The following is a 14,862-nucleotide window of genomic DNA, read 5'->3' on the forward strand; positions in this document are numbered from 1 at the left end:
TGGTCTGAGCTCTCCCTTCTTTTTCTCCATGACCTCCGCCGTCCTCGTGCGGACCTGCTTCGTCTCGGCTTGCGCCAACGCTCTTTTCAACAAACGCGATCGCAATCCGCTAGATTTTCACAAGGTAGCCGTCGTCGCCAGAAGAACGACCCGTTCCACCGCTCTTTCGTACGGATATCGCTTCCGCCGACACTCGCTCACCACTCCAGCCGGCCCCGGTCGTCGACGGAGGGCTCCGTGGTCCGTTTATTATCCCGGGACTCTGCGCAAGCCGTCACATTCTCTTCGCCCGCCTAGACTAGGCACAAACCAAGCCGGGATAACCCGCCGTGTCCCGCTGAACACAGAAGCTATGGACGAGATGGTGCTGCTCCAGCGCAGTCTGAACCAACCCATCGGGAATGGGACCCCGACCCCTGAGCCCAGGCGTCATCAGAGCCGTGGCGGGAGCCGCGATGAATCAAAACCGCGGCGCTTCCCCGAAGAACCTCTTGCATCGCCTCATTCACATGTCGACGATCTGATAGAGACTCGTTCAGCAAGGTCTGCCTCGACAGCTTCAAGGAGTACCAACAGATTATCCCTGACTTTGCCTATTGTACCCCCAGCCACCTATCCTTCACGGCCAACCCCATCCTCGTCAACAACGCCCGCATTCCCGCCGACGCCGCTTGACACTCCCTCATTAATGTCACCGGTGGATCCCAACGACTTCATCACCGCGATAGCAGCGCAGGAACGCCGCGTCCTGGAGCTTCGGGAAGAGCTCAACCGTGCAGAGCTGGACCTTGCAAGGCTGAAGAAGCAATATGCAACACATGAGGCGTACAAGAAGAGGGGAGCGCGACGAAACATTGAACCTCTTCCAGGCTTCGCACCTGCCGCCGAGCTACAGGACGAAATTGCCATCCGACGAAGCATCGAGCTTGACAGAAGAAAGGCCCTTCTTGGCCAGCAGAACCAGCAGGCCACGCCTGAAAGGAGCCGGAGGCGTGTGTTTACAGGAAGCCACACACGCACTCTCTCTTTGCTATCCCCAACGAAGCCGAGTGGCGGGTTCGAGGATGAGCCGGAGACCTCCAGGATCGACTCTAACGCTCGTCTTGCGTCCGCTACGGCAGCTGTTCCCGCTAAGCGCGCATCGTGGACTTCCCGGCCAGCGCAGGCGAGTGGAATGAAACAACTTGCCGAAGATCTCAAAACCGGAATCTGGACTTTCGTAGAGGATCTACGTCAAGCCACGGTCGGCGACGAGCCCATTACCGGTCAAGGAGTGTACATGAGAGGCATGGATGGTAATATGAGGCCGACTATGACTGGAAGCCTCAACAATGGTGATCAGGACACTATCCGTGCAAGAGGCAACCCGAGGGCCCGTGCGTCATCAGCCTTCGAGGAGACTTCCAGGGCAACAAAGGTGGAAAAGGGAATGGACGCTGGGAAGGAAGAAGAGGACACGAGCAGCGATGCCGCGCCCCCCAAACCGCCTCGACCCCTTCAGCGATCTAAAACCGACGCAGACACCTCCAGGCCAACCAAGCGATTCTCTTGGGCCCCGCTGACCATCGACTCATACGACGACAACGACTGGTCCAACTGGGACAGCCCAAACATCTCATCGCCGCGGTGGAGCGGCACGACCGTCAACGGCGACATCATACCCACCATCCCCGAGAAGCGCGACAACGAGAGCGAGCTGACTCCTCTGTAAGGTCTTCTTGTGCTCTCACCCAACAACCCCCCATCCATTCACCACATCCCACGAAACGAACGACTGACATTCCGTGCCGTGCCAATCATTAGGAAGAAGACATCCTCCAGGGATTCCCGCACTACGCGCTCCCCATCCCCATCATCGTCCTCGTCCCTGAGCCCATCCAACAAGCTCGAGGAGCTCCTTCCGCCAGTGCTGAACAAGTTGACGCCGAGCAACATCAAGCGGGCGGCGGGTGACTTTATGAAAGAGTGGGAGCGGAGTCTGTCACCGCCTGATATGGCCTCACCCGTTGGTACCGGTCATGATGTGGGAAAGGAGAAGGGCGCATGAGATTGCCCCTGTCTCGTATACTTGTGAAACTGTGGCGTCGTTCTTGGGCACATGACTACGATATACACGCTGATTGGAACCCGTTGGAAGGTATTTGTCGAGCATTGGCATAAAACAAAGTGCAGTTGTTGGCGGTATAAGATGTGCATTCCGCATCAGGAAGGGAAAGGGCGGTCGGGGTCTGAATTTTCTTGTCCGGGCTGCGTATGTTGGAATAATGATAATGACTAGATGAATGTATGAATGCGACGTAGGAAAATCGTCATTCACCAGGCGTATAAGACCAAAATCAGTCACTAGGGCATTGTAAAGAAAGATGCCCTTCTCGGATTTTCGTGGTCTAGTCTCTCGGGACTGAGCACCACAGTCCCAAAAGGCCATCTTAAAAATAAAATAAAAAAATAAACAAATAAAAATAAAAATATAAAAAATAAAAAAAAAAGGGGTCGTTGTGCTCAAAGATTCACCTAGTACTGCATGGTCCTAGCCACCAAGTCGCCAACGAGAAAACAGAGCTCTCTATGTTGAGTATTGGACCCGCGCCTTTCGCAAATGCACAGTTACATTCAAGCCAAAACGATGACCGACCAACCACGGTTAGAAAGTGCATTGATTTACCTCAGCACACCAGAGACACGCTATGCAGCATTACATGTATCCACATAGCTCAAGAGCCTTCTACTCTTACTCATCCACGACAGAGGCAAACTTGTCAAGCATCGCTTGCTGTATCGACTCATACTGTTTGTTGTCAAGGACAGACTGTCAGCTTCGGATCCCAACAATGGATCGGGGGCCGCGCAAAGCCGGATGAGGGAAGGTAACGGGAGCACAAACCTTCTTGCAGATCTTCTCCTGGCCCTCCGTCGGCACCTCGAACTTCAAGCTCCGCAACTGCGCCTGCAGTTCCTGGGTCGCCTCGCGGACCTTCGCCCAGCTCTGGCCCGTGGCAATCGTCTTCTGGGCCTCGTCGTGGAATCCGATCATGAGCTTCATCATCCACTCAGTCTTCCAGATGGGACAGAACTGATCGTAGTCGGAATACCCGTTCTGCTGCAGGAAGTCTTCCTTGATCAGCGTCGCCATGTCCAGCGTGATCTTGTCACGGTCCGAGAGCGCGCTCTTGCCGACCAGCTGGACGACTTGGTCGAGTGCCTCGCTGTCGGACAGCAGCTGGCGGACGCGGTCGCGCAGGCGGGGGAAGTCCGGGTACTCCTTCTCGTACCACTTGTCGAGAACCATGGTGTACTTGCTGTAGCTGAGGGACGTGTTGATCGAGGGGAAGTGCTTGCGTTGCGCAAGCTTCTTGTCCAGGCCCCAGAAGACCTGCACGATACCTAGTGTCGCGGAAGTGACGGGGTCGGAGAAGTCACCACCGGGAGGGGAAACAGCGCCGACGATGCTCACGCTGCCATCGCGCGCGGGGCTGCCGAGGGCAGCGACCTTGCCAGCACGCTCGTAAAAGGAGGCGAGCTTCGCGCCGAGGTAGGCCGGGAAACCTTGGTCTGCGGGCATCTCGCCTAGACGGCCGGAAATTTCTCGGAGGGCTTCGGCCCAGCGGGACGAGGAGTCGGCCATCATCGCGACGTTCATACCCTGGTCTCGGAAGTACTCGGCAACCGTAATTCCGGTGTAGATAGAGGCCTCACGCGCAGCGACAGGCATGTTGGAGGTGTTGGCGATGAGGGTAGTGCGCTTCATGATGGGTTCCTTCCGGCCTTCAACGTCAATAGTAAGCTCGGGAAAGTCCTTGAGAACTTCAGCCATCTCATTGCCGCGTTCGCCGCCTACAACAGTGTCAGTCGGGTGGTTCCGCAGTCTCGTTGGCTTCAAATGCAGCCCTGTAGGGCGATGAACAGTCAGGGGAAGATTGCTTACAGCCCACATAGACAATCACGTCACTGTTGGAGAACTTGGAGACTGACTGGCTGATGACAGTCTTGCCACAGCCGAACGCGCCGGGGATGGCAACCGTACCACCTTGGACCGAGGGGAACAGGGCGTCGAGCACGCGCTGGCCGACTAGGAAGGGCTTATCCGCCGAGTGCTTCTCCGTTGTCGGGCGCGGCACCCGCACCGGCCAGGTCTGCATCATGCCATACTCTGTCTTCTTGCCGTCGAACTCGACCTCGAGGATCTTCTCGTCAACCGTGTAGCTGCCCTTGTCCGCGATCCTCGTAATAGTGCCACGGGCTCTCGGCGGGAACAGGATCTTGTGCACAGAGATGAAGGAGTTCTCGAAGACTGTCCCCCACACATCGCCGCCCGTGATGTGGTCGCCGACCTTCATTGCCGGGGTGAAGTCCCACTTCTTCTCACGGTCGAGTGCTGGGGCGGCAACGCCTCGGGGGATGTAGATGCTCTTGGACATGGCCGAAATCTTCTCGAGTGGTCGTTGGATACCGTCGTAGATGTTGTTCAGAAGACCGGGCCCAAGCTCGACAGATAAAGGCTTACCTGTCCGCAACACAGGATCGCCAACCATAACGCCGGCTGCGGGAGCTCATGTCAGCATCGCAGAGTAGCGGATTCGACAGCACGCGACATCCATCTTACCCGTCTCTTCGTACACCTGGATGGTTGCCTGATCGCCGCTGATTCGGATGACTTCGCCCACAAGCTGGTCATGGCCAACTTTCACCTATTCGACGTCTTAGCCACATGATCCTCCTGGATGGGCGCGGAAGCGCGACCGTACCAACTCGTACATGGCAACACCAATCATGTCTTCGGCGACGATCACGGGTCTAAGTGCTTCGCATTAGCTATCGCTAGTGGCTTGCATTGTCTGAGCTTGGTGGCGGCTCACCCTGAGACCGAGTAGATCTTGCCTGCTAATCTGTCAGTAACCCAACGCCACGACAGGAAGCTTGATCAGAGCGAGCCTGGGCATACCTTTGTGGACCTCATCCCTGTCGCCGTTCGTCTGCGACTAGAGAAATGTATTGTCAGTCTCGCAAAGTACAGACCAGCGGCAGCTGTTGGGCTAAGATACTGCCTCCAGAGAAGCTCGAGGATACGGGTGCGGATGGGGGTAGGCGAGGAGCTTACGGGAGCCATGCTGGGCGACGAGGTAATTGAAGCAGGCGCAGGTTTCGTCGGCGTGGGTACTACTGGTGCACGATCAACGACTATCGTGGGAATGCTGTTATGGACGGATGTCGACGCTGGCGGGGCGGATGCAGATGCAGAGAGCGACCGTTTCTTCGGTGATGGTGGAAGCGGGATGGTTACAGCTTGTTCCAACAGGGCAAGCTGCCGGTCGGATGCCGGGACGGTGCCCGCCGGGTGGAATAGTGGAGGCGATGATGCAGTGGCCGCTCCCTCGTGCGGCGGGTCGGATTGGCCCGCTCGAACCAACAGCTCAACCAGCGACGGCCGCGCCTTCAGTCGCGGTCTGAGTCCTAGTCCCACCTGCATCCAAGAAGCCGAGCTTGAACTATTCGCGAAGAGACAATTATGTTGTCTCGGCTGTGGTGCACAGACGCCAGTACCTTGTTCAAGCCAAGCCGATATGCACTTGTACGCTCATGGTTCTTCTCCGGATTGGCAAGCCTAAGTCCAAAAAGGGAGATCGGATTAAGAGCAGCGATGCTGCAATCCCTTTCGGCAACGAGAACAGAAATCCGGCTCGCAGGTAAGGTCAGTTAACTCGGAATTGGTGCGCTACGTCTGCGCCGCTGTGTTGGTTGCAGCAGTGGCACATGCCGATACCGTAGATTGGGATTGTCTCGCTATAAGGTGGGGACGTATAACTCACGTACTACTGTGTGCCAGTAGGTACGGATCGTACTCTAATAAAGTTAGAAACGGCCTTCCCGTTACCACGTAGCTCAGGTTTAACTCAACACCTCATTACCTCACCCTTCGATGCTAGTCTGTCTCTTACCAGGAATTCCATTGTGGCCTGGGAAGGATTAAACATTCCTCTTGCAGATGTCTACTGCCTGAGAACACAGCTCCCAAGTCCCGGGCAGAGAGTTGACCTGACCAAGTTAATGAGACCAGATCCTCGATTCACGATGGTACACGCTCTCTGGACGCTAGCAGGATCTCAACCCGACCGTTGAGCCGTGATATCAACCGAAGGAGTTCCACGAAGGAGCCCCAAACACATTCTCCGGTTCAACCATTTATTATGTAGTCAACTGCATCCATTGCACTAGTACACACCAGGAGTCCCTATACAAACAGTATATCTATACAAGCTAACTCCGACTACGCAGCCTTGAGTCAGCGAGAAGTCTCTTGTTTTCAACCAGATCACCAACACCGCCGAGTAGGCCCCACCCGCTGCGATGAGCAGTCATTCGTCTCTCCAGAGCGCGACAACACCACAGAGCACACGATATTGGGACCTTGATGATCACAGCAATCCAACTGTGAGAGAATAAGCTGGAGAAAACTGGAGTGAATTTTCTGCAGACGTTGGATCCAGGGGGCCGGACTTGCTGCCTGCTTCTTCCCCAAACAGCGTAAACCCTCCGACCGCGGCCCTCTCTTCCTGGCTCGCAGAAAGGCGAGGTAGGACTATTCTCTCCATGACCACGATGCACTCTGCAAACCAACGCTCGACTGGCGGGGCTCGGTGTTATGTGCGCGGCGTAATATGCCGCGAATCTCTTCCCAATCCCGACCGGATGGCATGTGATAAACAGCCCACGCTAAAGCGGCGCTGAAGGCAGACAGACATTATGAGGATTAGGAATCGAGTTGTGAGGCTTTAGTTGAGGAAGCCCTTGCATGCCGCCGTTCCGCAAAGGCAAGGTATCCGGTCTGTGCTGCCAAGCTCGCGTTCGAATTTGTAGTCATACGTTAACTCCTCGTCTGTGGTACGATCTGCGTTAGCGGCAACCAATCACGCACTGTAGATGTAGGCATATAAAACGTACTCTGTGCGATGTCCCGGAGGGCATAGATTACGATCCGCTTGCTCCCCTCCACCTTGATGATCTTCGCCGTGCAGTTGGGCGTGCAGCTGTGGTTGATGAACCGCGCGATGCCGCCCTTCTTGGTCGCGTCGATGACGGTGTTGTCGTCAATGCGGAAGAGGTAGCTACTGCCAATGCCGCTCTTTAGGTATCTGTGTTCGCGGAGCTCGGCGATCTGCTGTCGGACCTCCTCGCCGACGTACTCGATAATCATGTCATCCTTGGGGATGTTCTCCATGGCATACAAACCCCAGTTGTGGATAGCCGACCGGGCGAATTTGACAGGCTTCTTTCGCTTCTTGAGCTGGTTGAACCGCAGGACATCGGAATCCTGACCAAGTGTCTTCCTCTGGTCGTTGAGGTCGGCGACGAAGCGACGGTTGTTGGCCCTGTTGGCCCGCGAATTGCCCTTGGCAACGAGGCTCTCCGCGGCCAGTCTGGCCGCCTCCGCCGCAGCCAAAACCGCATCCTTGGCATTCTTGCCTGTTTGCGCTTGGCGCTCCTCTCTGGCCTTCTTGACCTTCAGGTGATGAGGGAGATACTTCGACTTCTCCGAGTTGAGGATCTTTTTGACTCCTTCGGTTCTGGCGCAGCCTGTCGGGTTGGGGACATAATAACCCTCGATGCGCACTGGATTCCTCGCTGTCCCGTCGGCCGAGTTTAGCTCACGGATGCGATCCCGCCTCCATAACCAGAGCTCCGGCTCATCGATCTTGCCGCGGCCGAACCTCTTACGGAGCCTATCAATGTCCGGCTGGTCTGAATCTGCAAGCGCCAACTCTTGCAACGCCGCCACATCGAACCTGAAATCCGGAGGAAGCTCAAGAGCAGAGACTTTCTCGGACGGATACAGATTCTCATCCAGGTCCGGTCTCTCGTCCTCTTCCGCCTCGGGCTTCTTAAGCTCAGTCTCCGCCTCTGGTGTTGGCCGCGCTTCGTCAACCTCTTCCGATCGCAGAGCCTCTTTCTCGAATATTTCTTGCTGCTGCCGCTTGAGGGCTTCTCTCTCCTCAAACAGCTGCTTCTTTGTTTTCTTCTTCGTCTTCGAGGCCGCCTTCTTCTTAGCAGTGACTTCCTGCGGCAGGGGCGTTGGCAACCGCGAGCCGTCGGTATCCTTCCCCACTACGGCTTCACCATCTGGAAGAAGAATATCCTCCGAGAAAGGTTCCCTAGATGGGAAGTCGATTTCGAGGCGATCGATAGTCACTCCGAAAAGCTCTTCATCCGTCTTCTTCTGCCGTTTAATGGCTGTTTCGACCTGGAGATCCAGCTTCCTCTTCTTGGGGAGCATCGAGCCATCGTTGAGGGCAAAGCTCGCCTCCGTCATGGAATCTTCGTCCCCGGGGCCCCAAGATGCGTAGTCTTTGTCTGCCTCGTCGTCAGAGCTCATACGGCTCCGAGGCCGAGACTCCGGCTCTTCTGTGTCCCTACCGAGCGACGTTCTATTCTCAGTTTCGTCCTCGGATTCAGCTTCACTGTCACTCCTCAGGCGGTAGTGGAGTGACCGGAACGCGCTGCGCCTTGCCACGGGCCGATCCCGCGCAAATGGGTCGTTGAACCCATGCTTACGGGTATTCAACGGTGCGTTCTTGAGCTTGCGAATACGAGGCAGCGCAGAAACATCGAGACGGGCTGTTCTTCGCTCGATAGGATCTGCCCTGGAATTTGGAGTGCCAACCGGAGATCGGTCTTCGTAATCGTCCAACACGATAGGGGGAAGCCTGGCGCCCTGTGGATCCTCGATATTCAGCCTGCGTCGCTTGGCAATGTGGTTGACAGGATCGAGAAAGTTGAACAGAGCCGGCGCCGCGATCTTGGTGCGGATATGCTTGATCAGCTGCTCCTTCATCTCCCGGAGAACCACATCGGCGGCTTCTAGGACTGGATCGAAGTTTTTCGCCCTCTGCCGCTTCTCCTCCTCCAGATCTGCCTCCTCTTCGCGCCTGCGCCGCTCGTGTTCCTCACGCCTGGTTCGCTCTTCGTCGCGCCTGCTGCGGTCGTGCTCACGATGCAACCGACCATCATCAAAATGTTGCCTGTCCGGTGTGCGACTCCGCCGCCGAGCGTCCGAGTTACGCGAGCTTTTGCCAGCGGTCCCGTACAGGTGGAGATCCATGACCATGGTGTAGGTGAAGAACGCAGTACGATCCGCACATCTGTAGCACCGCTCGGCCTCGGCACGTCCATATCCCGAATCCTGAAAGACGATGTAGTACCCACTCCTGTCTGCCCGGATATCCTCGAACATGTAGGTCTTCAGACGTCTCTTCATGTGTGCGATGGTGGTGGACATCACAGGGACATGTTCGTGCGCAACAAAGATGTACGGATCATGCTTGAGATGTATCGCGATGGGGTCCGCCTCTATCACTGAATCCGGTCTAGGCTTCGGCAGCCAGGCACCCTGAATGTTCAGGGCACGATGCGCTGCAGGGCCCTTAGGTGCGGTCGGAGGGGGGCCGGGTATGACTTCTTTAGACCTGGGGCCCGTGGGAATTTTTGGCTCCCCCAGGGTTTGTGCTGACGTCTGCGTGGGTTCTTCACCTTTATTCAGCACCTCTTCGAGCATACGAGAGCTCTTTCTACCCTCAGCGTCATATTCAACGCGGATCGTGTTCGCCTCAATTCTCTTCCCATGCATTGCCCGAATGGCGCGCTTTGCCGCGTCGACCGCGGTGACTGGAACAGGACGTGAGCGGCTCGGCTTTGAATCCCTATAGCGAAATGTGGCAAAGCCTAGGTAGCAGCCAGTCTCCGGGTGCATCTTGTTGCTGCTTTCGGCGATATCGCCAAAAGAAGCGAATACTGCTGTGACCTTGGAGAAGGCAATGAGCGGGTTGAAGCCCGTCACCACAACTTGGGTGGGCGGCCCCGGGCCACAGGAGGTTTTTGGATCATACGCCCATGGCTTCAGGTTGTACGGGGCATGGCGTAGGCGAGCCTTCGGAAGGTGGAAATCGACGTTGATGTAGTTCAATCTCCCACCCTTAGCCAGGCGAGGGTCTGAGGGGGGAGCGTCATCTTGATCGCCCTATGCGCAGCATTAGCCAATCATCCCATACTTCAGATGACGCTCCCCCCTCTCAGTGTAAAAGTAGCAGTTGCACATACCAATCCAAACTCTTTGTATATCGGTTTTGCCTTCCTCCTCTCGGAGCTCGAAAGCGAAGTATCCAGAAGAGGGTCATATGTGCACCTGATACACGTAGTCGAGCGGGACGGGTCTCGGGCAGGCACGCGTTCGGCAGCCGGGGCCTCATGAGCAGTTCCGTTGAGCATCGGGGTATGTCCGTGTCCGTCAAGTCCGTCGGGACGGCGGGGAGTAGTCGACTGCGCCTTTACAGGGCCACTTGTAGATGGATGATGTGAGAGAGAAGCGATTGTAGTGGCAGGGCTGGGTTGGAGACTGGAGCTCTTGTAGAGACCGCAGTCGCTCGGTTGCGCAGGAGCACTAAAGACGGAACAGCTGGAGCTAGTATGCGAGCTGGCCGATCCAGCAGCGTTGAGAGTATCTCCGGCAAGCGACTCGTTCTCGTCCGTCGAGAAGTGCGCTGCATCGCGTCCAGCGCCATTCATCGATGCTCTTGATGCGAAGCCGGTTATGGGGATGGGGCCGTTGTCTCGTTGAGACGATTGTGAAGGGGTCAACGTGGTGCGCTGGCCATTGAGGCCGGCTGCTTGCGCAGATGGAGACTCCTGTGCTTTCGCTTTCGCCCTCTCGCGTTCCATTGCCCTGTCCCTTGCAGCTCGAGGCGCAGCAGGGAAGAACTGGGCGAAGCTCGCACCAGCAGGGCGAGTCATGGCGAGAAAGGGTGATTAGTACCGCTCCCAACGTCCTCTAACCATCATCTCTAATGCCGTTAATTTTATGGAATACCATGCATGAGTGCCGATGATCTTGGATCGAGGCGTGGTTGGGAGAGCTACGCGCGCATGTGCGTCCACGCGACAGAGCTTTGCCGAGACTGTCGCTAGCTGCGCCGGGAGAGCTTAGAGCGGTTGAGAGGGCGCCTCCACGTCGGAAAAAATGCCGAGAAATTTAATCGATGATTGGGACGAGCGGCTACCTGTGCTGGTAAGAAAAGACGTCGCTCAGAGGGTTGAGCTAAACCACCGAAAAATGAAGTGGACTGGAATGAAGTTGAAAGTTTAGGGAACGACCAGGGCGTGACTGAAGTCGCGAGCCATTCCATTGTCTCGCTAAGCCGGAAAAGGCTTGGGCGGTGTGGATGTGCCAAGGTGGCCCGAGCGCATTAAAGGACGTGGCAACTAACCTGTACTAGTACTAGTAGTACTAACATCATCAATGGGAGGCTTGAATGAATCCGATAATTGCAATTGGAGAGTGTTGACTGCTGGGTCAGTAAAAGCACAGAATACGATGTAGTATTCTAGCACTACATGCGGGCAAAGGTTAACATCGGAACCTGAGCGTTGATCAACGACAATTAACACCGAGCCTCTGCATAATGCTACTCTTGGCCCTTCAATAATCACATAACACACATACAGTAACCCGAACCAACCAACCAGCCGGACACGCCAACAACAAAACCAAAACCGCACAACCCGTCAACTCCGTCACTCCATATTCTACAACCACCTAGTTGCGTATCGCCAAGGCGGCACACAGATGAGGAAACCTGTAACTACCTCAAGGTGCCGGGACGTGCCGCCTTTTGCCCAGCGGGAACTTTTCTGCCGGTAACTGCTCTGGGCACCTGCGCTGTTTTGGAGGCCTGGGCTGCTTTCGGAACTGGCACTGTTTTGCGGGCCGGCGCTGTCTTGGCCTTCTGCTTGGGCAACTCCTTGCTCTCAGGGATATCGCCGATGCTCCAATCGAACTCGTCCATATCCCTGAGGATCTGCTCTTCTCCGCGCTGAAACCGCTGCTGTTGCCGCGCTTCCATTTCGCGCTCCATTGCAGTCTTGCCTTCGTCATCCACACGGTTGAAGTAGTACTGGTAATATCCCTTGAATAGATTCTCGGGCTTCAGTCCCTCGAAGGTTAAGACGCCGTCGGGGAACACATCGGATTCATACTGAATATCGTGTGGCCTTGGCGGCGCGTACTCGATTTCTTCTTCGGCCGAATTCGTGTCTGCGTGCACTTCAAGCTTCGAAGGTGAGGCTTCAGCTCGGGGCGCGGACGGCTTCGGCCGAAGATTTGTGGTCGGCTTGATGGTAGTCTTCTCGAAGTCGCGGGCGAGTCCCTTGACAGCCGGGGTCTTGCCGGCCGGTGTTTGGTGCGTCGCCCTGGCTTTGGCATTAGTGGTCTTGTTTCCAAGAGGTGCCCGAGCCGTCCTTGGTGCTGCAGATGGTGTTAGCTACAGAATCAACTCGGCGCATAGGAGCTTGACGCACCCGCAGGCGTCACCAGCGCCGGCTTGCCTGATTTGTCGAGGCCATTTACACCCTTTCTAGCGGTGAGAGTGTTCTCGTTGTTGGCGGACTTGCCGAGGCCATTTCCGCCTCTTCTAATGGCGAGTACGTTCTCGTTGTTTTCTTTGGCTGCGAACATCGTTGTGGGAATGCTGTGATGGCCTCCCAGCTGGCCGCTGCGTGGTGGTTTTGTGGCAAATGAGGATGCGGATTGATTGATGATCTATTGAAGCCGTGCGCAGCAAGTCAATGACTGGGTCGCGGCGTTGCGTGGATCTGTCAATTAGTATAAGGAAACGCACGGCGAGGGTTGGCACAGCAACGGCGCAGTTGATTGCCTGCAAGTGACCCCACCATTAGCCGGGCCAGGGCGATCAGACAAAGGGACAGCAAATGGAAACGGTGAGGGGCAGTTGCGGTTCCTCATTTCTTCCCCCATTTCCTCCCCACCACCGCCTGCCTGCGGATACCGCTCATCTGCTGGCATCCACCGACTTCTCTTCTTTTCAACCTCGCCCAACGAGTTGCAACATTCCAGCTGTGATCTTTTGCTTTTGGAAATCTAATCTGCTTCCCGACTCGAATCTAACTCGACCATCAACATCATGGATCGCATCAAGGAGGTGAGTGCTTAATCTCTAGAGCTGGACCCCTGTTTGGCCCCACCATTGGGTTCACCGTCAAGTCTCTCGATATGGCCACGACTATCGCTCGTCCGGTGTTTCCACACCCGCATTCCCGCGCGGCATCGTGGCTGCTTACTATAGTGCGAGATGTTCTACAGAGAGCTAACATATGATGTCCGCCTTAGAAAATGAACCAGCTCCGCCTGGAAGCCGAGGAGAACTCGGCGAAGGTCGAGGAGCTCCAGAACAAGGTCAAGGCGCTTGAGCAGGAAAACCTTCAGAAGGAGCAGGAGATCATCTCCCTTACGCACAAGAACAGTGTGCTGGAGGCCGAGGTAGAGAAATACGAGACGCAAGTCAAGGAGCTCAAGGCTGCTGCCAGCGAAGGCCAGCAGCACGGAACCCAGAACGAAACGCTGACTCGAAGGCTCCAACTTCTCGAGGAAGAGGCCGAGGAAGCCGACAGGACTTTGCGCGAAGCCAACGAGAAGTAAGCCCGATGTTCCCGGCTCGGATGTTCCAAGCCCGGCGCTCTCTGGATTATTGCTGACCGCCTGCTCTCTAGGCTGCGGCAGACCGACGTCAAGGCCGGACACTTCGAGCGGAAAGTCCAGGCTCTCGAGCAGGAGCGCGATCAGTGGGAGGCCAAGTACGAGGAGATGGCCAAGAAGTATGCCGCTGCGCAAAAGGAGCTCGAGGACTTCCAGAACGAGATCAACACCATCTAGCGGTTACGCGCGTTGGTCAGGCGGGTCAGGCAGCGGGTTTGGTAGCACTGAGTGGCGTGTCCTAGGTTCAGAAACTTTCTGTGCGGCATATCCCACCGATGGAGGAGGCTTGGAGACGGACCGGTCGTTAGCACCGCTGAAATACTTACAGTGTTGCGACACTCAAGTCACGCCTACACACCCTCATAAACCCCGTTTTCGCACAGTGTATACGCTCAAATAATCCGGTAATATTTAATTCAGTCTTTTCCCTGTCTGGATTATCTTTTCCTCCGACGCGCCTTCTGTTTTCGTGCTTCCACGTCCCTCTCAAGCTTGGTTTCGTACCGGAACTTCTCCCTTTTCTTCTTGGTCGGGTCTTTCGACCGCTTAGTAGTTCCGTTGGCGTCCTTCCCGGGATCATCACCGCCGTTTCCATCCTCGTCTGGAGCCGAGTCTCCATCTTCCGAGGATTGCTCCAGTTCTGGCTTACGCAGGCCATCCCGGTCGACGCTAACTGCTTCCACGGTGACTGTCGTGTACTTGTCCTCATCGATGTATTCCTCTTCTAGGTCGATCGGCGGTTCCGGAACATTTGCATCCGACAGGCCTTCCCACTCCTCCTCAGAGCCGGCATTGTTCTGATCACTCGTGCCGGCGTGCTCGGCCTCTCGCAAGATCTTGTTGATAGCCTCGACATGTTCTTCGACAGCTTGTCTCCGTTGTTCTCTTATCTAACAAGACTTTTAGCATATGTTACAATAGAAACTGGACGTCTTCCTCATACCTGCTTGCGCATTTCAATTCTGTCCTGCCGAGCCTTTCGCTCGGCTATCTCTTGCGCATGCTTGATCCGCGCCTGCTTGCGCTTGTGAAACCCGGTGAGGTACTCGGCGCGAGCATCTTTATCGAAGGTGATCTCCTCAATAGCATGTGTAATTTTCCTTTTCTTCGGCGGCGGAGGCACAGCTTTTCGTATCCTCGGTTGCGCAAACATTTTGGGTTCTTCCACCTCTGCCTGCTGGATGCTCTCTTAAGGTGAAGGAACCTTGTAAATTTAGCTGCAAGCCGGCAGCTCCTGCATTTCACGATTCTCGTCGGCTTATCGGCGGTTCTGCCGAGCTTGACCGCCCTGTCGTGCCGTTGGTGCTGCATCATCCATCCAAGCC

General features: G+C 55.8%; 6 protein-coding genes across 6 annotated transcripts; 2 read left to right on the forward strand and 4 right to left on the reverse strand.

Annotated features, from left to right (window-relative positions):
• Positions 1-28: 28 nt before the first annotated feature.
• On the forward strand, positions 29-2,047 carry B0T15DRAFT_391079 (uncharacterized protein; the record flags this gene model as incomplete). The annotated part of the gene is made up of 2 exons (XM_062864567.1): positions 29-1,707; positions 1,804-2,047. 2 exons carry the CDS (start codon positions 29-31, stop codon positions 2,045-2,047), a joined length of 1,923 nt encoding a protein of 640 aa, XP_062724341.1.
• Positions 2,048-2,579: 532 nt separating this feature from the next.
• B0T15DRAFT_110893 (ATP synthase alpha/beta family, nucleotide-binding domain-containing protein) lies at positions 2,580-4,849 on the reverse strand. Its single transcript, XM_062861500.1, has 5 exons — positions 4,746-4,849; positions 4,604-4,688; positions 3,926-4,540; positions 2,885-3,834; positions 2,580-2,788 (listed from the first exon to the last, which is right to left on the reverse strand). The coding sequence occupies exons 1-5, from the start codon at positions 4,770-4,772 to the stop codon at positions 2,732-2,734; spliced, it is 1,734 nt and encodes a 577-aa protein (XP_062724342.1). The 5' UTR covers positions 4,773-4,849; the 3' UTR covers positions 2,580-2,731.
• Positions 4,850-6,680: 1,831 nt separating this feature from the next.
• B0T15DRAFT_111035 (SET1-like protein) lies at positions 6,681-10,892 on the reverse strand. The gene is made up of 3 exons (XM_062861502.1): positions 10,090-10,892; positions 6,940-10,009; positions 6,681-6,874 (listed from the first exon to the last, which is right to left on the reverse strand). Exons 1-3 carry the CDS (start codon positions 10,777-10,779, stop codon positions 6,771-6,773), a joined length of 3,864 nt encoding a protein of 1,287 aa, XP_062724343.1. The 5' UTR covers positions 10,780-10,892; the 3' UTR covers positions 6,681-6,770.
• A 735-nt stretch (positions 10,893-11,627) lies between these two features.
• Positions 11,628-12,499, reverse strand: B0T15DRAFT_509015 (uncharacterized protein; the record flags this gene model as incomplete). The annotated part of the gene is made up of 2 exons (XM_062867764.1): positions 11,628-12,289; positions 12,343-12,499. 2 exons carry the CDS (start codon positions 12,497-12,499, stop codon positions 11,628-11,630), a joined length of 819 nt encoding a protein of 272 aa, XP_062724344.1.
• Positions 12,500-12,782: 283 nt separating this feature from the next.
• B0T15DRAFT_524723 (tropomyosin) lies at positions 12,783-13,925 on the forward strand. Its single transcript, XM_062868792.1, has 3 exons — positions 12,783-12,983; positions 13,172-13,476; positions 13,552-13,925. Exons 1-3 carry the CDS (start codon positions 12,966-12,968, stop codon positions 13,712-13,714), a joined length of 486 nt encoding a protein of 161 aa, XP_062724345.1. The 5' UTR covers positions 12,783-12,965; the 3' UTR covers positions 13,715-13,925.
• B0T15DRAFT_572714 (nucleolar protein 12-domain-containing protein) lies at positions 13,926-14,744 on the reverse strand. Its single transcript, XM_062870907.1, has 2 exons — positions 14,481-14,744; positions 13,926-14,427 (listed from the first exon to the last, which is right to left on the reverse strand). The coding sequence occupies exons 1-2, from the start codon at positions 14,688-14,690 to the stop codon at positions 13,975-13,977; spliced, it is 663 nt and encodes a 220-aa protein (XP_062724346.1). The 5' UTR covers positions 14,691-14,744; the 3' UTR covers positions 13,926-13,974.
• Positions 14,745-14,862: the final 118 nt, after the last annotated feature.

Source organism: Chaetomium strumarium (genome assembly GCF_033439665.1).
Source record: "Chaetomium strumarium strain CBS 333.67 chromosome Unknown B0T15scaffold_2, whole genome shotgun sequence".
NCBI lineage: Eukaryota > Fungi > Ascomycota > Sordariomycetes > Sordariales > Chaetomiaceae > Chaetomium > Chaetomium strumarium.

What these genes read in the sequence shown, in the direction of transcription:
- B0T15DRAFT_110893 (XM_062861500.1), bottom strand. Translation starts at nt 4,772, where the DNA reads ATGATTGGTGTTGCCATGTACGAGTTG. An exon ending in CCAGGTGTACGAAGAGACGG is followed by an intron (nt 4,541 to 4,603) that starts GTAAGATGGATG and finishes GAGCTCCCGCAG; the next exon opens with CCGGCGTTATGGTTGGCGAT. An exon ending in AGGAGAAGATCTGCAAGAAG is followed by an intron (nt 2,789 to 2,884) that starts GTTTGTGCTCCC and finishes GACAACAAACAG; the next exon opens with TATGAGTCGATACAGCAAGC.
- B0T15DRAFT_111035 (XM_062861502.1), bottom strand. Translation starts at nt 10,779, where the DNA reads ATGACTCGCCCTGCTGGTGCGAGCTTCGCCCAGTTCTTCCCTGCTGCG. An exon ending in TATACAAAGAGTTTGGATTG is followed by an intron (nt 10,010 to 10,089) that starts GTATGTGCAACT and finishes TGCTGCGCATAG; the next exon opens with GGCGATCAAGATGACGCTCC. An exon ending in CCTCCGGGACATCGCACAGA is followed by an intron (nt 6,875 to 6,939) that starts GTACGTTTTATA and finishes ATCGTACCACAG; the next exon opens with ACGAGGAGTTAACGTATGAC.
- B0T15DRAFT_524723 (XM_062868792.1), top strand. An exon ending in TTGCGCGAAGCCAACGAGAA is followed by an intron (nt 13,477 to 13,551) that starts GTAAGCCCGATG and finishes CCTGCTCTCTAG; the next exon opens with GCTGCGGCAGACCGACGTCA.
- B0T15DRAFT_572714 (XM_062870907.1), bottom strand. Translation starts at nt 14,690, where the DNA reads ATGTTTGCGCAACCGAGGATACGAAAAGCTGTGCCTCCGCCGCCGAAG. An exon ending in GAATTGAAATGCGCAAGCAG is followed by an intron (nt 14,428 to 14,480) that starts GTATGAGGAAGA and finishes AAGTCTTGTTAG; the next exon opens with ATAAGAGAACAACGGAGACA.